General features: G+C 43.9%; 1 protein-coding gene across 1 annotated transcript in view; it reads right to left on the reverse strand.

The window, feature by feature from the left end:
• The window catches only part of LOXHD1 (lipoxygenase homology PLAT domains 1), a 188,098-nt gene that overhangs the window by 24,315 nt on the left and 140,130 nt on the right, over positions 1-23,653 (reverse strand). The window contains exons 34-36 of the mRNA XM_064176315.1: positions 21,593-21,710; positions 11,784-11,961; positions 5,772-5,957 (exon numbers count right to left, since the gene is read on the reverse strand). Coding sequence (XP_064032385.1) covers positions 5,772-5,957; positions 11,784-11,961; positions 21,593-21,710 — 482 coding nt within the window. The remainder of the gene's footprint in view (positions 1-5,771; positions 5,958-11,783; positions 11,962-21,592; positions 21,711-23,653) is intronic.

A 23,653-nucleotide genomic window follows, 5' to 3' on the forward strand; every position in this document is an offset into this window, starting at 1 on the left:
CACCAGCTTACATAGACTCACTCAGTTCCTACTCATTCTTGAACATTCAGATGTTGTTGGGAAGATGTTCTGTGTTCTGCAGATCATCAGTCTGATCCAGTTCTCTTTATTCTACCTCCCTGAGATTCAGCTCTGTTCTGGTGAGTATATTTCATCCTGTTAGTGTGACCAGTCATCAGAGAACCACAATGTCTCTTGAGGAAAATGAGATGGTTTAGGATATTTTAGCTGGACATACACTTGAAGATGAATCTGCAAATCTGTGGTGGAGGGGCAGCAGCCCCAAAACTGAGGCTTCTCTATGCCTCTACGTGCCTGGACATGTTTTTCTGCCAGGATCCATGGCAGTAAACAGGTTGTGTAACACACACAAGCCCAGTCCATGTACCCCTGGGGTCCGCCCAGGTGATCCCCTAATTGGGAGGGTCCAGGCAAACATCTACTGCCTATTAAGGTAAGGTTTGGCTTACTGCCAGCCTGATTGGTCACTTTGGATGGCCAAATGAGCCACGAATCTCGACTCAGAGTCTATAAAGAGGGGTGCAAAGGAGCACCACGTGTTCAGAAGTTCAGAGCATTCAGAGCATTCGAAGCGTCCAGACTCAGAGGACCAAGCTCAGCTCTCTGATCCACATAGCTGCCCTGACCTGCTTGCATGGCCTAGACACAGAGTCAGGCCCTTACTTACTCACTTGCAAACATTACTGAGGCTCAGCCCTCTTGCATTGATCTCAAGGCACAGTTAAGCTGTCTGTGAACCCTTTGAGAAGCACAGCGCATGCACGCCTGCACTTCATACATATACGGGGAGCTGAGAGCCCCCTGCCTAAGCCTAGAGCAGCCATGCATACTGGCTTGCTATCCTGCATTTATCTACGGAGCTCAAGTCTCCCTGCAGTACGGCATAGACCCTGCTTGCCAGTTGTCCTGTAAGCCTGGAAAATTCTAGGCCCAGCAGACCTTCAGACTGTCTGCAAACCTGCAAACACAACCTGCTAGCTGTGAGACCATGTTAGAAGCTGCACGGACAAATCCTCCTCCTGCACCTGGAAATCCTGCCAGCTGATCATCCCTGGACACGCACAGCATCCAGAAGCAGCAGCACTAAGGCAGAGACCACATCAGGAGAGAAGGTCAGAGAAATCCTGTTTACCCCAGAGACTGGGAACATTTATCATTCTCCTGCAAGCCGGGACAGACTCCAGCTTCACCAAGACCTGAACACTGGGCACACGCTGTGACACAATCCCGGGAGGGTGATTAATGATTAATACTTAAGAGCAACACATCTAAGCAAGCTTTAATTCTTTTGTAAAATAAGTTACCTCTTTCTTAAGAGCAGACACAGTTTCAGCCCTTGCTGGGCAAACAGTATAGTTGTTAAGAGGCATTAAGCCTAAGGGAATCTTTCTCTCTGTCTATAGCTGTTGATAATTTGATATTTCTATTTAATAATCAATCCCTGTAAATATATCCCAAGCTGTTTTCATAATCTTGCACATCAAACTTGATTTCATAGTGGTTGGGGGTGGTACAAATTTGTAAATATTAATTTTAATAAATAATTTTATAAAAAATTAATGCCACCTCAAATTAATTTCTCACCTCCCCCTAAGAGGAAGAATAGAGAAATCCCCTCCACGACTAAGTCTTGCTCCGGAAGGTCATCTGAACCACTCATAACTGCACAGACACGTTCACTTAGCTAAAGCTTTAGTGAGTATTTGACAGCCTTTCAATTTCTGCATCTAAAATGCAGATTAAAAAAAAAAAGTGTTTTGGCAACTAAAATGAGCTAAAAACAGCTCTTACTGCACCTAGCAATGGTTCTATAACACGAAGTCACATAGGTTAATCAACTAAAATTTCCTATTATTGTGGAAGAGATAAATGCAAGCCTAAAACTTGCAGTAACTGGAGTAAACAGTCATGTTAGGTGGAAAGCTGTGTTTCACATATTTCACTTTTTTCTTTTCACAGGATGTTAGGGGTTGGAAGGGACACAAGGAGATCATCAAGTCCAACCCCGCTGCCAGAGCAGGACAATACTATCTAACACAGATCACAGAGGGACACATCCAGACAGGCCTTGAAAGTCTCCAGAGAAGGAGACTCCACAACCTCTCTGGGAAGCCTGTTCCAGTGCTCTATGACCCTTACAGTAAAGAAGTTCCCCCTTGTGTTGAGGCAGAACCTCTTTTGCTGCAATTTACATCCATTGCTCCTTGTCCTATCACAGGGAGCAAGTGAGCAGAGCCTGTCCCCCACTCCTGGCCAACCTTCAGATACTTATAAACATTTATCAAATCCCTTCTAAGTCTTCTCTTCTCCAGACTAAAAAGTCCCAGGTCCCTCAGCCTCTCCTCATAAGCCATGCCCTCCAGTCCCCCAATCATCCTCGTAGCCCTCCACTGGACTCTCTCCAGCAGATCCCTGTCCCTCTTAAACTGGGGAGCCCAAAACTGAACACAGTATTCAAGATGAGGTCTCACCAAGGCAGAGTAGAGGGGGAGGAGAATCTTCCTTGATCTGCTGGACACACTCTTCCTAACACATCTCAGGATTTTGCCTTTTTAAAATTAAAATAAGGAGGCCAGCTTTTGTTGGGAGACTGATGCAAAGGCAACACCTTTTATTACCATTGCATGAGATGTAGCTTTCCCCATCAGCCACAACTTGGAGAAGTCATGAAGGTGATGGCCAGGATATTTCCATGCTGACACATAATGCAAAACCAGCTGTAAACCAGCTGCCTCAGTACACTCAGACTGGGTAGCTCACCCAGGACTTCAATAAATCCTGCTTCTCAAACCATATTGCTAATACTGACCTAGATGGGCCTATGGGAGCTTCACTTTTGGGCTGTGGCAAGGGCCTGCCATTAGTGAGCAAGTCACTGTTAATGCAAGACCATGTCTTTTAGATGAAGATGAAGATGAAATGGCATCACAGTGGACTGAATGATACGTTCATTACAAGAGGCTGCTTGTTGCCTTACAACACAGATAGCTATGACAATGGCACTCAGTGTTGCTCTGCTGTTGGTGAAACAATTATGGTGTCCAGCAGCAAGATGTCAGAATCTCTTGCAGCAGAGCACTGTAGACTCACCAGCTAGTGTAATGATTTTAATAAAAACAGACACAGATCTTAATTTCTATCTCCTACAGGTCACTGTGCTATGCCAGGCTGCACTACCTCACATAATTTGTCAGAGAAGGAACATAGTCAGGACTCGGAATTTTAGGAAAACAAAATTTCATGTCTTCAAAAGAGTTAGTCAGTAGGACTCCAGGGACAGTGAAGCAGAACAAAACTTGACTTGTTTCCATAAAGCCAAAGAGGCCTTGATCCCCAGGTGTAAGAAATTAGGGAAGGATGGGAGGAGATCAGCATGGCTGAGCTGGGACCTGCTGGTCAAACTAAAAGGCAAGAAGGAGCTGCACAAGCAGTTCAAGCAGGGACAAGTAACCTGGGAAGAGCATAGGGATGCTGCCCAGTTGTGTAGGGATGAGGTCAAGAAAGCCAGGGCACAATTGGAGCTAAACATGGCAAGGGATGTGAAGAACAACAAGAAGGGCTTCTACAGATGTGTTAAGCATGAAAGGAAAGCTAAAGAAAACGTACCTTGCCTGGTGAGAGAGAATGATGAGCTGGTGTGGGAATCTCTCTTGAACATTTAAATTGCCTGGTGATCATGATGATTACAGTAAGAACTGAGAACTCTCAACAAAAATAAGACCACTCTGACCAGCCTGCCTGGTGTGTCATCTCTGCCCACTGAGACACCAGCTGCCCACCGGGTGTGGTGGACAGTGGACAAGCGGAGAGGGACAGAGGCTGCTCGGTGCTGAGTCCTGCAGGCTGACCCCTGGAATGTGGCAAGGGTGTGAGCAAGGAGGAGCTACGATGAATGAACCAGGAACATAGCAAAATCCCTGGGCCATGCAGTTTACGGGACTGCGGGGGTGGGGCAGTGGTGGTGGAGGAACATCACCTAACCCGGGACATCTCAGGCTGCAGGCAGCAGCCCAGGACGTCTCTCCCCTCGCCGCCACCAGAGAGGGACCACAGGTTTTTAACTATCTCTCCTCCTCGCTCTTTCTCCATTCTCTCTCCTTCCTTCCTTCCTTCCTTCCTTCCTTCCTTCCTTCCTTCCTTCCTTCCTTCCTTCCTTCCTTCCTTCCTTCCTTCCTTCCTTCCTTCCTTCCTTCCTTCCTTCCTTCCTTCCTTCCTTCCTTCCTTCCTTCCTTCCTTCCTTCCTTCCTTCCTTCCTTCCTTCCTTCCTTCCTTCCTTCCTTCCTTCCTTCCTTCCTTCCTTCCTTCCTTCCTTCCTTCCTTCCTTCCTTCCTTCTCTTTCTTTCTCATTTTCTTTGTCTCTCCCTTTGTTTCATTCTTTCTCTGTTTTGCTTGCTCCATTCTCTCTCCCTTTAATAAATAGTCTCATCTTGATGTATGACCCCATTTATGTCTGAATTCCACTCATAGAAATGTTCAAAAGAACCAAGGCTTCCCAATTTCTGGATCAAGGCAGCTGGTAAGAGTAGAAGGGGAGAAGGCTTTGGTTCTCTACATAATTTTTGCCTTGGCCTTCACTCCTAGGATGTACATTGAACCACAAAGGACAGGAGGTGACTCAAGATAGCCAGCACGGCTTTCCTAAGGACAAGTCTTATCTGACTAACTTAGGGGTTTTCAACAATGGATTAACTATATCGGTGAGAAAGGGAAGGGCAATGGATGTTGTTTATCTGGACTCTGCAAGCCCTTTGACATGGTTCCCCAAAACATCCTTCTCTCTAAGTTGGAGAGGTATGGATTTGATGGGTGGACTGTTGGTGGATAAGGAATTGACTGGATGGTCACAGCCAGAGAGTAGAGTCAATGGCTCAGTGTCAGCAATATGGTCAGTGGAATTGAGTGCACCCTCAGCAAGTTTGTGGATGACACCAAACTGTGTGGTCCAGTTGACATGATGGAGGGAAGGGATGCCATGCAGAGGGACTTGGACTGGCCTGCGAGGTGGGGCCAAGCCAATTTTGTGAAGTCCAGCTAGGCCAAGTGCAAGGTCCTGCATCTTGGGTGGGGCAATTCCAAGCACAAATATAGACCAGGTAAGAGGAGTGGCTTGAGAGCAGTCTCCAGGAGAAGGACTTGGGAGAGTCAGTTGGTGAAAAACTTGACATGAGCAGCAATGTGCTCTTAGAGCCCAGAAGGCAGGGTTGCATGAAGAGAAGTGTGAACCTCAGGACGAGAGAGGTGATACTGTCCCTGGATTCTCCACCTGGAGTACCATGTCCAGCTCTGGGGCCCTCAACATAAGAAAGATATGAACCTGCTGGAGTAGGTCCCAAGGGAAGCCACAAAAGTGAACAAAGACAGGTTGAGAGAGTTGATGTTGTTCAGTCTGGAGACAAGAAGGCCCAAACAAGACCTTATAACAACCTTTCAGTACCACCAAGCTGGATACCTTTGGTTTGGAGGAGCTCTCAGATGGAGCACTGATTACAAGCACAGACTGAAGCTGAGGACTCATTAGAGCAGACAGAACAAGAGCAGGGAATGAGACAGTGTCCTTCATGAAAGGGAGATGTTAAGACAGGCAAGCTGGGACACAGGATCCAGGTAAAATCCTTGAGATTACTCAGCTTCAGCAGAGCTGGGAACAGTGCCCTCAGCTTGCACTGTGACCATTAAGGAGGAGGGGTGGATGTGTTTCTTTGAGTAAAAATGTCCCAACGTCTCCCACTCTCCCAAGTTACTGCTCTGACCTTTGTTGTCATGCCAGATCCTCACTTTGCAGAGATCTCCCAGACTCAACATGTCTGAGAAGTTGAATTCATCCATCTGGTTCCTCTCAAACTTGTTTGACTTGTTGGATTCCTTCAGAGCCAGGGTCCCACTGTCTCCATTCTCCCCAAACAGGATCAAAAACACGTTGGCATCAGTGCCTGCTCCTGGAAGAAAAGGAAGAGGCACATTGTCATGAGTTGGCCTGCCACATAGGGCTGACACCCTGCCTTCAACTGAAGGACCTTTAAAAATCATCTAGTCATCCTTGCTGCCATGGACAGGGTTATATTCAACAAGATCAGGTTGCTGAGTGCCCCATCCAACCTGACCTGGAATGTGCCAGTGTTGCACTACTCATAAGGGTTTATTGCTTCAATCCAGTCTAATTCTCCTCTCTTAGTTTAATACCATCATCCCTTCTCCTGCCACAACAGGCCCTGTTAAGATGTCTGTCCCCAGCTTTCTTACAAACCTCATTTAAGTATTGAAAGGCCGCAACAAAGTCTTCCCAGAGCCCTCTGTTCTCCAGACTGAACAGTACAGCTTGTCATAGAATCATAGAATCAACTAGGTTGGAAGAGACCTCCAAGATCATCCAGTCCAACCTATCCCCCAGCCCTATCCAATCAACTAGACCATGGCACTAAGTGCCTCATCCAGGCTTTTCTTGAACGCCTCCAGGGATGACGACTCCACCACCTCCCTGGGCAGCCCATTCCAATGCCAATCACTCTCTCTGGCAAGAACTTCCTCCTAACATCCAGCCTATACTTCCCCCGGCACAACTTGAGACTGTGACCCTTTACTGGTTGCCTGGGAGAAGAGACCAACCCCCACTTGGCTACAACCTCCCTTCAGGTAGTTGTAGACAGCAATGAGGTCACCCTTGAGGAGCCTCCTCTTCTCCAGGCTAAACAACCCCAGCTCCCTCAGCCTCTCCTTATAGGGTTTATGTTCCAAGCCCCTCACCAGCTTTGTTGCCCTTCTCTGGACACGTTCCAGCACCTCAGAGGGGAGCTATTCCAGCACTCTGATAATTTTGTAGCCTCTAGTAGGTCCCTGTCTTTTCTGAGCTGAGGACTCCAGATTTTGACATAGTATTGCAAGAGGGTCTGATGAGAGAGGACTTAGCATAAACAGGCTGAAAGAGGCTACAGGGATGCCCAGGTTTCCTTGGGCACAACCAATGAATTTCAGTGTATGGCATAGTGATTTGAAAGCAAAATGCAAATCATTAATGAAACCTCTACAGTATCTTGTGGCCCATTTTCCCCTTCCACATGTCGTCCTCTGTGCTCCTGTTTCTCAAAATACTGTACATGTTGAGTTTAAGGGGGAAAAAAAAGTTACAGTTTCTCACACAACAGTTTACCCACCCAGCACTCACACCTTCTTAGGAAAATAATAATTTCTAACATGATCTTCCTACCAGAATTTGGATTTCATCTTCTCATTGCTGTCCCTATTTTGCCACAGGCATCTGCCACGCTGCCAATTTTCCTGACTTTTGGAGAGTTCAAGGCCAAACCGCCATTTTCAGTGACCTTATGAACATGTTGGCTGAAAGTCTTACAACATTTTTGCCTGTCACTATTATTAATTTGATCAAAAGGGCTGCCTTTTAATTTTTTTTTTTAAGGCTATAATGAAAAAGCAGATTGATTGAAGGGAATTTAATTCCACCTTCTGTGTTGGAAACCAAAGACCTTAAATTTTGGAAAATGAGAATGAGATCCTCAACCCCAAATCTGTCTTACAAAGCAACCCAGAATCTGCTGCTCTCTATTAGATAGACCTGCTTTGAAAAAATCTAACCACCTGCCAAGCCATTTATTACACAAAAGCATGGTAAATTCACTTTGGGCCACACCAACAGTAGTTCACACAGCTCTATTCAAAACACAATGCAGAGACAAAGTTGAAAACGTTTTGAGGAAGCTGCTACTTCTCTGAGGTAATTATCTGAATACAGAAAATAGGAAAAAATCACAAGTCCTCATATAGAAGGACTGAAAATAAATCCCAAGCAAATAAGAAACAAAACAAAACAGAAACTAAATAATAAAAAGGAGGAAAAGAGTCATACAGAGAAAAGACAAAGCAACATTTGGTGTTCACGTGAAAATTGCCTGTCTTCAATTCGGGCTGATTTTCAGTAGTTGGTTGGGAATCATTTAAGAAAGAAGAAAAAGCTTCAGGGATTCAAACAGTTCATCTGGCAGTACCTTTCATAAACCTAAAGCTTGCTGAGGTGAGGAACAAAGCAAGCTGAAATCCACTTCCTTACAAGGAGCAGGCTCCCAATTAATGCAAGGTCTCCAAAAAAGCACTCAGCCAACTGGTTCTCAGCAAAACCTTCTTGGCAGGGAGAGGCTTATGATGGCCTCACGTTGTGACATTTCCCTCACAAGCTATTAGCAGGAGATGGGAAAGAAAGAACAGAAATTGCTGATTCAATGTGCATTTCACCTACTTGTGTCTCTTTGTTGTTGTTGTTGTTAATTCCAGGAAACTGTCAGGCACATTTAGAAATTGCAGCAAATTTGGCAGATAGAGGGATGAAGGCACTGTGGTTGCACAAGCCTGAACTTGGCAATGAGTGCAGTAGCTCATGGGTCTGCAGCACTGAATGTCATCATCAACACTCGAAACACTGACAGTGCATCCTAGGCAGATTTCCAGATCACATTACTTTTGGGGGAGTGACTGACATGCTGAATGGCAGAATTCCAATCTAAATGGACCTTGAGAAACTTGAGGACTGGGTAAGCAGAAAACCCACCAAGTTCAGCAAGGAGAAATGCAAACTTTTGCATCTGAGGTGGAACAAACTCTGCATGTGTAAGTGCTGGACAACTGAAGAAGACACAAAGGTTATAGCAGTAGCCCTCATATTGAAGCTGAATTCAAGGTAACAGCAAGTTCTCAGTGTCCAGTGCCAGCTGCATATGAGGCTACATCAGGAAGAGCATGACCAGCATCTTAAGGGAAGATCTTATCTCCTTTGCTCGGCCCTGAGAAGCTTACACTTAAAACCATGCTACAAGTTTGAATTTCTGGGTCACGTCAAGCTACCAAGGAGGTCTCAACAAATAGTTACCAAGATGGATGGGAGCTTGGGCCAGATGATGATGGCAGAAGCCAAGGGAGATGAGCTAGAGCAGGTGAGAAAGGGCCTCTTAACCATGTGGAGGGACTGTGATAATGATGACGACTGGGTCATGTACCACAGAAATGCCTGATCATACCTCAACAGGCCATAGAATTAGGAATTAGGGGAAAAAAAAAAAAAAAAAAAGGAAAACTTTCTGAGGAAAATGGTGCAGATATGGATCAGGTACCTTGGGAAGTGGTAGAGCCACCACCTCTTGTCTGGGCAGAATCTTAGTTGATTTGACTAGTCTTTTGCGTGGGAAGATGACAAAATAACCTTCAGAGACCCCTTACACTATAAGTGTCATTTTATGATTCTTGTTGAGCACTACATAATTTTTAAACAAACTGCAAGCTTGAGTTACAGCCTTCTGAGGCCAAACAATGTCTTCCTTTTGACTTAACAATGACCTGGATAAGGCAATAGAAACTGACACCAGCTGTCCTGAATTATGTAATTTGTAGTCTGTAGCTGAACTGACAATGTACTAATTAATCTTTTAACAGCAGAGCTAGAACCCTCCTGCTTTGTTAATGCTTGGGAAATGAAAAAGGATGTTTGCTCTTTTTCCATTTTTATTGCATTGCTATGTATTGATGCCTACATGTAGAATACAGGAAGCCTATGTAAATCAAAATTAACAAGCAAGGACGTTCTTGTGCCACAAAATGAGCCATCAGGTGATCTAACTCTATTATGTCTTCATCTGTGGCTCATACCTTGAAGAAAGTGAAAATATGAGCTACTTCTCTTTTAAGATCATAAATAAAGATATGGTTTTAAAGCAAAGGTTGCTTATTTGACTTGGGATGTGTCTGCTGTAACAATCACTTCTCCATTATCTGTGTTTATGCTGAGACCTGCTGTCTGAGGGAGCCTCTGGATTTGGCCTTTGAAAGAGGGGAGTCTTTCCCTCCCATGACACAGCCTCTGTAAATTACATAATCATCCAAGTAAAGCCAAAATGTAACCTGAAGGTTTCTTTGAGGAAGAAGTAAAACAGGACTGCTGTTAAACACGTGTGCATGGAGGGGAGCAAATAACTGCTGCTTTCAAGTTAGCTGCAGGACACTTTTTCTAGGATTCATTTTCTCTAATTTTAGCCATGTAGCCAAACTGAATTGTGTTGGCTCTGCCTGAATCTGGTAAAGACAGAGTGGCAGAGACCCTTCACATTATGATCCAGACTTCTGATTAAGACTCCTCTTCCAGCTGAGTTGGCCAGAGACAGTCTAGACTAGAATGTATTAAGACCACAAGCACATTTTTTTTTGAGAATGACAAATAGGTGAGATGAATTCTACCCTACATTTTCTTTATTTTTTTTTTTGCTTATTTGAATGCCTGTGGTGCACTCGAAAGCTGAAAGCTATTTCAGAGAAAAACTATACCTAGAAATAAACACGTCTCATTCCATTCACAGTGGAGAATTGCTGTGCCCAGACAATGTCAGTGTGGCAAGATGCAATATAATATGTTTAAAGTAACTATCAGGGATAAAACACAATTTTCCTTGAAATGGCCCAACGAGGAGTAATCATGGAATACATAATGATCAAAAAGGGGGATAGTTCATGACTTGTACCCTCTTTAGATAAACAGGATAAAGTTCAGCATTATGTCAGTGTGTTGGGTGATTTAATAACAAACAGACTCTCTGAAACCTCCCTGTAATGCTCTTTCTTACTGGTTGTCACTGTTCATAATGAAATAAAATGTTTCATCATTAATACCCGTCATCCTTTATTCAATAGCAAGGGCAGATCTGTCCGCTGCAGCTGTCATCTTCTATTCTCCTCTCATTTCTATTTCCACTGCCTTTGTGAGTTAGAGCTGGATTTCACAAAAAGGTCATGGAAAGATCTACCACTTTTACTAGATGGATTGCCAGATACATAAACAAACCTCTTTTCTCTTTTGTTTTCTATTTTTTTTCTTTCATATTTCCCTAATGCCTTTCAGTGAAGCAGCAGGAAGAGTGGCTAGACAAAAAATGGTGAGGTACCGTGAAGACACTCTGCCAGGAGAATGTTTATATTCTGAGATAAAACCTCACAAGCTGCATGAATTACCACTTATAAATGAAAAAGGAAAAAAAAAAAAAAGGTAGAGATAGTGAGGTGATTATGTGCATTAGTGTGGCAGAATCCCCTTTGAGGGTCAACCTTTCAAACAAGGTGTCTGTAAGGTAATGTCTAAGTTGTCCTGCTTTGGCATGAGGCAGCTTGTGTGTTGTTGCACCTTTTCAACAGCCTGCCAGAAGCTGTCATTAAAAGAGGCAGTGATCTCAGGAAGTGGCATAGAAATCTCATTGTTTTGGCTCTTAAAGCTCTACAGCTTTCTTTGTACTCTATTCCACCTCTCTTGTACATTTAGTGATGGTTTTTTTATGGTCTGGAGACAAATGGTTTTGAAACACTTGGAAATACTATTGTCTTCTTCAGGCAAAGCATGTAGTGCTGACCAAAGACCTGAAGACAAACCAGCTTTGACCATAGCCAAAGTGAAAAGGGATGCTTCTGATCATTGTAACATGGTCTGGCAATACCTTCAGTAAAGGTGTCTTCAGAGCAAGCAGAGCAGGCAAATCTAGGCCTTCCATTTAGTGTTTTGTGCTCAGAACTCAGATGAGGATGAATCCCATAGAATGACACTGTCATGGTGAGCAACTAACCAAATGGTGGTGCCACACAACACAGAAGAACTAAATTATGATTTTTTAAAGTATAATTTTAAATTAACCAGAAGATGTTTTCCACTGCTAAAAAATAAACTATATAACTATTTTATGACATTTATGATTACACTAATATACACTATATATACTATACTGTACCTCCGACATCACTGGTTTTAACCTGAAGAGTGTATGTTGTGTCCTCCATCATCTGCTCATCATTTATAACAGCTGGCATCTCACACTCAAGACTTCCTCTGTCATTTTTCAGCTTTGACAGCCATTCACCATATGTAAAAGTGGCCACTTCTTGATTAGTCAAGTTCTTCAGGGTAATCTGTGGAGAGTCATAACAAAGGAAAACTTCAGCTAAACTTCAGCTACAGTTTGAATGAGAGCAAAGATTAGACTCATAAAGCACATGATCAAACATAGGTTGAGCTTGGTCATAGCTCAAAAACCTGTACTGAGCTCTTTGGGGATAATTGCATCTCTCTCCTAAGGACAGTATTTGCTGTGGTGACTTGTCCTGAGAAATGTTCCTCGTAATAATGGACTTTTTCATGCATGAAATAAAGCATAGGAAGAAACAAAACTCATCTCTGAGTCAGGCCTTTCCTGGAAGTCAGTATGGAATTCACTCCAAAGAAATAACTGACAGTTTTAAAAGAGCTTCACAACCTCTTCTTGAAGTATACAGTATCTTTCTTTCCCCTGCCCCTGTGCAAAACACACAATAATCATTGCAGAGATATGGAAACGAACCCCAAACAAGTTAAAGCAATGCACAGGATAAAATTAGGCAAGCACAACTTAATGTTTCACACACTTCTCCCTCTATGAAAAGGTGGCAGAACAAACAGTATGCAACAGATATTAGTCACACTGTCTAATGTGTCACGGGAAGAAGCTGAGATGTTGTGGTGATAGGAACAGAATATGAACCTATGTAGAACAAGCCAGTGAGCTGCTCCAACTAACATCTGATAAAATACCCATTTTCATGTGTCCTGTTCAACGCGGGCTCAATGGAACATCAGTCCACTGGGAGAAAGGCATCTTATCAAAGACCTAGCAGCAAATTCTCACTAAACTGCAGGGGGTTGGAGTGAAGGAAGGAGGCAGGGCTGTAAATTACCAATTTTGTTACCACTTGGCAGAAAGAGAGACCATACCTGAACGTAGCAGTGCATCAGCCAACAGTGTCTTGCAAGGTACATCTCTGCAAAGATCACGGAAACATCAGCCCAGACATGTCACAGAAGTGTGACATGTTGTCAGGAGGAAGTGAAACACAAAGTCATGGAAAATGTTAAGTTAAAAGGGACACTCAGAGCTGTCTGGCCCCATCTTCTGCTCCAAAGATGATTAACTTCCAGGCCACATCTGATCAAGTTTTGAAAAACTTCAAGTATAGAGATTCCCCCAGCACTCCAATTCCCCTCCTGAGGTCTGCACCACTCTCATTGGGAAGACTTTTCTGCCCTATTTGCAATAAGGATTTTCCTGGTTGCACGTAGCGCTCAGTGTCACGTTCCTTTTCACTGTTCATCTATGACAAGACTGGCTCTATGGTCTCTGTAACTTTGCTTTAAGCATCAGAAGACTGTATTCCTTTTCAGCCTTTTTTTCCTTCAGGCTTCAAACCCCCATCTACTTCAGCATCTCCCAGCCACGTGCTTCAGCCTCTTGATGATCTTAATGACCTTCTTCTGCACTCTCATATGTCATCCTAAGAACCTTGTAACACTTATCTTGGAATAAAACGTGCACAAATTCTGCCCTCGAACTACCTGTATCCCAATTCATGGCCTTTTTTATGTCCTGGAACAAAGATGAACATTGTTCCAGGACATAAAAAAGATTTTCTGGAGGACTTTAGCTACACCAAAGCTGAAGCAGTAGCTGTACTATTTGTACGTTGTACAGCTCCATGGGCAGGACACTCATCTGGGGTTGCGTCTCCTGCCTGCTGCTAAGCAGGGATCTGTAACAGCAGCTTCATCCCAGAGGTAACAGGGTTTTGGTGTCCTGCTTTCTAAAAAAGATGCTTATTCACAGCTGGGAACACTATTACTTTGTGGTTGAAAAACTGCTCTATGAGTCAAGAGATTTGGATCAAATCCTTGCTTGAAGTAAGGACAAATTAGCATTCCACCACCTTGGCTAATGGGTTTTTGTTTTCGCTAGAGCACAGACCAGAAGGAAATCTCCACTCTCACAGATATGTGAACAACAACTACATCCCCTTAGGAATCCAATCTAGAGACTTTTCTTTGACTAACATGCCAATTTGATTTGTGAATAATCTCAGATTGATTGAAAACACCTTTCCCTCCCCCATAGTGAACAAACTGTCACTGGAGAAGGTTTGGCAAGCTGTACCTCTGCACTGCTCCCTTTGACAGGGACACTGTTAGTAGCAAAATGTCCTGAGCAAGGCTCTCAAGGAAGTATCAGTAAAGCAGTGGGAGGTAGAAGCAGACTGGAGTTTCCAGCTGGAGATGGATCAGATCTTCTGCAAATAACCAGGCCATGCCCAACACTCTGTCTGGGAGAAACAGTCTGGCTCCTAATGTTGCCAGAGCAACAGGCCCTCTCTTGCCACACCCAGGCCCTCACCAAGGAGAAGTGGTCTCATTCACTTGCATCTTCATTTAAGCAGTTAGCACATACAGAGAGAGCAGCCTCTGCTACCTTGTTCTGGGTTGGTTCTGGAACGTTCTTCCAGAGAGTAGCATTCAAGAGAAACAGATTCTTTTTACAAGCTTTGTTTGCTTAGGGAAGGTCACACCAAGGGATGTGGAAGCATCAGGAAACCTGTGGCAGGCTGATTGCTCAGTCACAAAGTGAGTATGTTTGTCTTACCTAGTTTCAAGGTTTAGGCCTGGACTGGCCACTAAACAAATGACAGATACTCTCTTCCCCACTCCCTTTCCACAGCGGAAGAGAATGGAACAAGGCAGAGAGACATCAATTGGGACCAAAAATAAAACAGCTTTAACAAGGTAGTAATAATAAAAAAAATACATTGATAAGAAAACAATAGAATATATACAAATACATGAAAGAGAATATTAAATTGTCTCAGAGTCCAGACTGGTCACAGTGGTGGTCAGGGACAGGATTCGGGAGCTGGATGCAGGAACTTTATTCAGGAAAACATAGATTGAGATCAAAGCAGAAGAGAGTTCTCCTTGGATGCCAGTTACAGAAGGAGAGAGCCTGACCCTCATAATCTCTCAGCTTTGTACTGAGGATGATGTACATGTAACGGAGTATTTCGTTGGTTGGTTTCAGGTCACCTATTCTGTCTGCTCCTCACTGCAAGTGTGGCCTTTTCACTCACACACAACACTTTCACTTGCAACCCCCCAGCCTAGTGCACGAGATTTAGCAGTGACCTTGGGCTCCACAGGGACAAGTGTAAGCAAGTGTAAGCCTTTCTGCACACCAATCCTTGGTAGTGGCTACAAGCAATGAGTGATATCACTGCTAGAAGCAGACAGTGTCTGCAAATATATGCTGTTAACTGCAGGAAGTCCAGTTGCTTAGAAGAGACCGAGCTGAAGAGTAAAATCTCTAGAGAGGGAATTAGTTCTGTTCTAACTCAAACCAGGACACCCAGCATGAGCCTCCTGAACATCAGGCATCCAGATTAAGCACTTCATGTCTGTCTTCCCTATAGTCAGTGGTTGGAGATGAATATCACTAGGAAAGTAACGTGTCCCACCCAAGCTAGGAGCAGGCAAACAGCCATTTGAAGTATCTCTTCCTCTTGAGGTCTCAAGAGCTTGATGGAAAGGTGAAAGCTCAGAGCAGATATTTCAATGACTGAAATAGCACAAAACTATTATCCTACAAGTAGACATTTGTAGGTGTTGTGAAAACAGAAAATGATGCAGGATTTCGATTGTGAGGGTCAAGAGTCATCTCAGGGAACTGAGATGAGATTACTTTTATTTTCTATCTGCTCATCTCAGAAAAAAAAAATAGCTGCCATTTGTCAAGGAGAATGCTACTTTACATGGCATCTAAACTATTTTTTAAGATAGCTAAAACTTGCTGTGGACATCCTGCATGCTCTTAAGCTCAAAGTTTATCACTAATGACGCATGGCTTTCAGTCGAGCTGTAGAACACCTGTAAGCAACAGCACGAGAACAGGAGCAGTGTCTATGAATAAAATGCTGATAATCTGAAGATGAGCAAATATCATAGCTGGCAGGAACTTTAAATCAGCAACGTGAAACTAAATGTGTGCTGTATGCTGCAACAGAAAGGTCTGACATGTCCAATCACTTGATTTACTTCTACTCAGCCTTCTCCAAGATGCAGTGTAAAGTGTGCTTCACAGGGGCTCATACCCCAATGAAACCAGAATATGTAGTCCTTGGAATTAATCTTTAAGGATTCAAATGCAGGTTTCTATGGTTCTGTTGCATGATACTAGTCCTTGCTTAAGAACAAGGTCCTCTGGCTGTAAACCAAAAAGATTTTCCTCTTCTGCAAAGGAATATCAGTCAGCTTCAGCTATATAATGAATTGTCTCAACTTCTCTTCATGTGCTTTATGTGAAACAAAAGGGAGTGAATAAAGACAGAGACCCACATTCAAGATTATTTGTGGTGTTTGAAAGCATTGCAATTAGTGCTTCATTAAGACAGCTTCTTATCTGCCTAGGTTTGACAGCACAAAGTAACATTAAAATTCTGAGGGAAGTAACTGCAGAATTCAACAGCCTCAGAAATTCTGTTACTTCACTCAAACAGCTTTCATTCTTTCTTATTTCTATCTTTTCAATTTCATATCTAGGGCACTGGGCAGCAGGTGAAATCATCACATGGACTGAGGAACCAGCTGTATCTTGGGAGACTGCTTTTAAACCATGCATTTAGACAAATTTCCCAATTAGAAGTCACAATTTTTATACAGTGACGTGGTGAGGCACTGGTACAGGTAGCCCAGATTTGCAGCAGATGCCTCATCCTTAAAAATTTCTAGATTAGGTGGGAAAATTTCCAGGTTAGGCTGAACAGAGTTCTGAGCAATCATATCTCTTTGAAGATGTTTTTTATTTGCTGCAGTGGGGGTGGATTAGACAATCCTTTAAGCTCTTTTCCAACTCGAACCATTCTACAATCTTTATGATCTGATTTTCATGAATTCTGTGCTGGATCAAGAATTGCCTGGATGGCAGACCCCAGAGAGTGGTGGTGAATGGTGCCACATCCAGTTGGCAGCTGTCACTAGTGGTGTTCCCCAAGGATCAGTGCTGGGCCCAGTCCTGTTCAATATCTTTATTGATGATCTGGACGAGGGCATTGAGTCCAGCATCAGTAAGTTTGCAGATGACACCAAGCTAGGAGCAGCTGTTGATCTGTTGGAAGGTAGGAGATCCCTGCAGAGGGACCTGGACAGGCTGGATGGGTGGGCAGAGGCCAATAGGATGAGATTTAACAAGGCCAAGTGCAGGGTTCTGCACTTTGGCCACAACAACCCCAAGCAGTGCTACAGGCTGGGGACAGAGTGGCTGGAGAGCAGCCAGGAAGAAAGGGACCTGGGGGTACTGGTAGATAGTAGGCTGAAGATGAGGCAGCAGTGTGCCCAGGTGGCTGAGAGAGCCAGTGGCATCCTGGCCTGCATCAGGAACAGTGTGGCCAGCAGGACAAGGGAGGTTATTCTTGCCCTGTACTCAGCACTGGTCAGGTCACACCTTGAGTACTGTGACCAGTTCTGGGCCCCTCAATTCAAGAGAGATGTTGAAGTGCTGGAACGTGTCCAGAGAAGGGCAACAAAGCTGGTGAGGGGCCTGGAACACAAACCCTATGAGGAGAGGCTGAGGGAGCTGGGCCTGTTTAGCCTGGATAAGAGGAGGCTCAGAGGGGACCTCATTGCTGTCTACAACTACCTGAACGGAGGCTGTAGCCAGGTGGGGGGTGGCCTCTTCTCCCAGGCAACCAATAAGGGGACACAGTCTCAAGTTGTGCCAGGGGAAGTATAGGCTGGATGTTAGGAAGAAGTTCTTCACAGAGAGAGTGATTTGCCATTGGAATGGCTGCCCAGGGAGGTGGTGGAGGCACCATCCCTGGAGGTGTTCAAGAAAAGCCTGGATGAGGCACTTAGTGCCATGGTCTAGTTGATTGGACAGGGCTGGGGGATAGGTTGGACTGGATGATCTTGGAGGTCTCTTCCAACCTAGTTGATTCTATGATTCTATGAAAACAATGCTGTGATATCTTGATGTGGGAGAACACAAGATTCAGCATTAGGTCAGAAGAAAATAGCCAAATTCTATGTGTTTCCCAGCAGTGACGATAACAGCTTTGGAGAGTTTTCATTGTGTTTTTCTGCACTATGCAATTATTAATAATATTTCTTTTGCCCAACATATCACTAATCAATTTTTGTTTCCTCTAGAGGATTAGGTATCAGTATTTAAAACTTATTGTCACTTTTGGTGCAGTTTGAATCTTTAACAGAATATTCATTTATTTGCTGAGATTATGAATGAAATTTCAGGATATTTTATATAGACATAAATAAAAACCTAACTCCAAATTTCTTCCTTGTTTATAAATTGAACCTTTTGGCTGTGTGCAACATCTTTGATAATTCATTCACTCTAATTGGTATTTATTCATTTCTATTTCTGATTAACTAGAAGCAGTATAAATTATGACCAGACACAGTTTACAAAAAGACCAGGGAGAATTAAGAAGATCACTTACTGTTATTTTAATAGAACAAGAAAACTGAGAATATCCTGTAGATAAATGGAGCAATAAATGGTTAATTATGGGATTGATGGCTCAATCTAGCTTCTCATTTCACTGTGCTAGTTAGCACTAACTGTGAACCATCTGTCTGAGAGTTTAGCACTACCCCCACAAGTATTTCATTATGCAGTTTTAATATGCACTTTTGACAGAAATGGAAATGGGCTTAGATCACTTTTCATGTCACACCAGGCTACATAAGATTTCAAGGCTGGAATACAAATCAGGGAATACAAATGCATCCTCTCCTTCCAGAGCACTCCTATCTTTATTCTCTGCCTGGGAACACAAATGCCATGTTTACCTCCACAGAGAATGTGGGAAATAAAACTAATAAATAAAGTTCTTGACGTATCTTGATGTATCACTGGAGCTGGAAGATCCTCCATGCTCTGTTTCTCTAAGAATAACAGAACCTCTGGGCTATCCTGGTCTCTGAGAGTTGTGTGCACAGTCCACCTGTTGGCAGCTCATGGTTTGGACAGATTCACCCTGTGCTGGATCAAGAACTGGCTGGATGGCAGAGCCCAGAGAGTGGTGGTGAATGGTGCCACATCCAGTTGGCAGCTGTCACTAGTGGTGTTCCCCAAGGATCAGTGCTGGGCCCAGTCCTGTTCAATATCTTTATTGATGATCTGGGCGAGGGGATTGAGTCCAGCATCAGTGAGTTTGCAGATGTCACCAAGTTAGGAGCAGGTGTTGATCTGTTGGAAGGTAGGAGATCCCTGCAGAGGGACCTGGCCAGGCTGGATGGGTGGGCAGAGGCCAATGGGATGAGATTTAACAAGGCCAAGTGCAGGGTTCTGCACTTTGGCCACAACAACCCCAAGCAGTGCTACAGGCTGGGGACAGAGTGGCTGGAGAGCAGCCAGGAAGAAAGGGACCTGGGGGTACTGGCAGATAGTAGGCTGAAGATAAGGCAGCAGTGTGCCCAGGTGGCCAAGAGAGCCAATGGCATCCTGGCCTGCATCAGGAACAGTGTGGCCAGTAGGACAAGGGAGGTTATTCTTGCCCTGTACTCAGCACTGGTCAGACCACACCTTGAGTACTGTGACCAGTTCTGGGCCCCTCAATTCAAGAGAGATGTTGAGGTGCTGGAACATGTCCAGAGAAGGGCAACAAAGCTGGTGAGGGACCTGGAACACAAATCCTATGAGGAGAGGCTGAGGGAGCTGGGCCTGTTTAGCCTGGAGAAGAGGAGGCTCAGGGGTGATCTTATTACTGTCTACAACTACCTGAAGGGACATTGTAGCCAGGTGGGGGTTGGCCTCTTCTCCCAGGCAACCAGCAATAGGACAAGGGGACACAGTCTCAAGTTGTGCCAGGGTAGGTATAGGCTGGATATTAGGAAGAAGTTCTTCACAGAGAGAGTGATTTCCCATTGGAATGGGCTGCCCAGGGAGGTGGTGGAGGCACCGTCCCTGGGGGTCTTCAAGAAAAGCCTGCATGAGGCACTTAGTGCCATGGTCTAGTTGATTGGATAGGGCAGGGTGCTAGGTTGGACTGAATGATCTTGGAGGTTTCTTCCAACCTGGTTGATTCTATGATTCTATGATTCTGTAGATCTACAAAAGTACAACAGGACCATTGGACTGGTCCAGATGAAAGTCTGGTTTTTTTCAACTTACCTGGGAAAGCCTTGCTTTGGGTGGGGTAGTCCAACATGCTCAGGTGTTGAAACAGCTGGACAGAGCTGGACAGGTGGGGAGGTGCTCCCTGCCTCTAAAGATGCCACTGTCCCTTGCCTTTGACCTATTGCTAATTCACGGCCATAAGATCTGGAATGTCTCTTAATGAATAAGCTTTATTTGATTTCATTTTCTAAGCACATGATTCATAAAACTCAGGGAAACATATTGTGCAACTGGCAAAGAGAATTTGACCAAGATGACTGAACAACTGATTCAAATCAGAGATCATATTGAGTTATCCCTTAGGCACAGTGAGAAAAAATGTGTGTCTGTGGCATCCATTCAGAGCATATATGCTGGAGGTCTAATGTTTTGGAGCACCGCACAAGAGTTGCTGAGAAATGGCAATGCTCAAGTATAAATGTTACTGCATGAGGGAAATATTTTTGAGCCCATGCTAATGGAGGTGAAGATCTTCACTGAAAAGTGGTCACCAGCCTAGGACTACTGTTTAGAAACACAGTGTTTGTGGAAAAGGAAGAACAGCTTCAGAGTAGTTGGAATGTTTAAAGAACCCAGTTTAAAAAATGGTGCATTATTCTTTCTGGCCATTGGTTAAGCTATTGAGTCTTAAGCTATTCTTGATAAAAAAACTAAGGTACAGAAATCAAATGGGATATCTACTCCAGAAAAACCTTGTTGAATAGTCATTCAGGAATGTCTTCCTTTTTTAATGACATCTGATGGTGTGGAATCAGCATATCACTCCATCTCTGTCTTATTATAGAGACCCATAAAAAGCAAACTACATTTAGCTGCCCAAAATTAAGTGACCTTTACAAGATCTTTACAGCCTGGTGGTTTGGTAGAGAATGTTAGGGAAAGCCCTGTGCAATTGTGCAAGACAGGACAAAAGGGAAAATTACAGGTGAGAGAAGCAATGGAAGTCATTTTGCATTCTGTGTTCAAAATGCAAGAAGAAAATGATACCTCATCAAGAAAATAAATAAATCTACTCGTGTACTGGAGGTAGAAGGAAATAAATGGTGTGCTTTATCTGCAAGTAAGGATTATTTGGAAATGTCCTACCAAGCCTATGCACACACTAGCTGTCCCTGCCTGGCAGTAGAGGCTCTAATCTCAGAGCAGAACAGGGGTCTGCAGGAGCTGAGGTTGCATGCCAGGAAGCAGAAAATAGTGCAAGTGCCCTGGGTGGCCAGCCAAGGCTTGTTTGCAGGGAGGCAGAGTGACATCTAACAGCAGAGAACATGGTAAAGCTTTACAGCACAAACTTTTCCCTTATTGTCTTGCTTTTACTCAGTTTCTGCTGGGAAAAGCGAAGAAAATCAAACCAAACCACCAATGAAAAGACCCCCCAAAACCAAAGAACAAAAAAACCCAAATGAGAACAAACCAAACCAATAAACCCTGAGAATCCAGAAGGGGAAACTTAGAAAGTAATTAAAACCAAAGAAGTCACTGCCTTTCCCCTCTTTCTTATACGTTGAGAGATTCTGACACAAGCAGGTTGCAATAGACACACAATGAAAGTGCATTACCCTTTCCAGGAACCAGTGAGGGCGAGTCCCCTTCCCATCTGTGCGGATCCTCATCTTCCTGAGCGGTGCAATATCAGCTATCTCCATAATGAAACTGTCTTCTTGGCCTCGCTCAAATCTGGAGGGATTGAAAGACCAAGGAGGTGTCACTGCTGCTTTAGAGTATTTTTGCCTCTTGATCCTCTATCCGTGCTGCAACCTGCACCTTGACATCAGCCTCAGATTGGAAATTTGTGAGTGCACATTATGGGACTTGAGCTTTACTGTCCTGCAATCAACAGTTCCTGTGTTTTTAGCAGGACACTTCAGTGCAGATCTGACAGGGATTCCTCCTCCCCTGGAAAACCAAGCCCGTATCAGACACCTGGAGTCATTCCAGGCAGCCTATAGCATACATTATCACTCCATTTTTAACCAGAAAACCACAGTCAGGTTTCTGCACATCACTTTCCTCCTGGAATCTGCCCATCTGCCTGCCCTTTATCCCTTCCCAGCCAGAAGGCAAAGCAATTTTGCTTAATCGTCTTTTGTTAAGACATAGCACATAACTTTGCATGTGCTGTAGTGGTAGACAGTTGCTGCAGCTCAGCTAAATTTGGCAACCTGATTGCAAGACAGAGCCCAGCGCCTAAGTTTAGTAAATGCAGACAAATCGTGTTAGGAAGGAGGCAAAACTGGTTGTCCCACATTCTCCTCCTGAATCTGAGGAACCTGTATTTGCAGACCATCTCTGCCTTTAATAGGAACCAGGGCATGTTTGCACAACATCGTATAGAAAGGTCTTATTCTATGCTTGGCTGCTGTGCATAGGCACAAGGATGTGTAGAACTGCTCATCTGTAGCAATCCACAGAAAGCAGGGAATAAGGAAAAATAGCTAACATATGCTTCTTGAAGAAGGTGTTACACTGGTTAGGATCACAGCTACCTCACCTCTCTCTTAGTAGTAACGAGGATGGGAAAAAAGTCTTGCTCCAGCAGAAGTGCTGCTTCAGGCATTATACTACTCTGTTAGAGCAAGTGTATTTTCTAGTTTTGCCTCCAAAATGCTTTGGTAGACCTATTGTGGGCTTGGAGGTGGAAATCCAACACTTGCAAAATAGGCAGAGAAATCCAGGAGGTCTATCAGCAGCACCATGACCACTGTTGAGGTTTCTCCTTCATACATCCTTCTAGGGAGTGTGTTATCTGCATCTGTGGAGAAGTTTGGAGAGAAATCTGCAAACTGTAGGCACTACAGATAGTGCAGGCTCCTACAGCAGTGCAAACCCATTTCTTTACCAGCCTGTGCTCAGACTGCACCCTGCAGCATGAATCTCATTGCCCTCACGCCATTATCTAAGCCTGCACAGCTGCAGATGTTAGCAACAGGGATTGGCTCAAAACTCTCTGTTTTCATCCAGGATTTGCTTTCCTTGCACTCCCAGAGGCATTTGGAGAGGGTATTTCGGTGCCAGTTAATTTCTAGTTACTAAGAGTTATGTTTGCTCTTTAAGAAACTGTCTCTTGTTATTCGTCTCTCTGTGGTATCAGATACCAAGATAACCTGTCCGAGTATGAGACTGTGCTTCTGTGCCTAGGGTAGATTGACTTCCACTTCTGTTTAAGAAAACTGTGTGACTCTTCCAGCCTGAATTGTTCCATGTTCTATGATCAGGCTGTTTTGCATTCACTATTACCTACAAAGCATCAAACACATCTCTCAATCTGATCTTTCCAGGGTGAACAATTTTAAGCTAACCAGTTTGTTAGCAGAATAAATCATGATTTGCTTTCAATAAATGCCCTGTTTATAAGGTTTATAAGGTTGATACTCACCTGCTGCTTCCATGAAGTCATACTAGAGGCAAGTGACAAACCAGGAGGTCTTTTCTATCTCTAATGTACTTGAATATGGACATAATCCTGAAAATTTTTGAGGAGGGAAGAAGTGCCAAAACAAGCTGACTGCTGCTATTATTTTTTCCAGGGCACTGAAGCATTTATCTTAGGGATTTCATTAAGCTTTCCTACCCATGTCTGCACTTACAAATATTTCCATTGCCCAGAGGTCTTGGCAATA

This window comes from Pogoniulus pusillus, chromosome Z, assembly GCF_015220805.1.
Source record: "Pogoniulus pusillus isolate bPogPus1 chromosome Z, bPogPus1.pri, whole genome shotgun sequence".
Taxonomy (NCBI): domain Eukaryota; kingdom Metazoa; phylum Chordata; class Aves; order Piciformes; family Lybiidae; genus Pogoniulus; species Pogoniulus pusillus.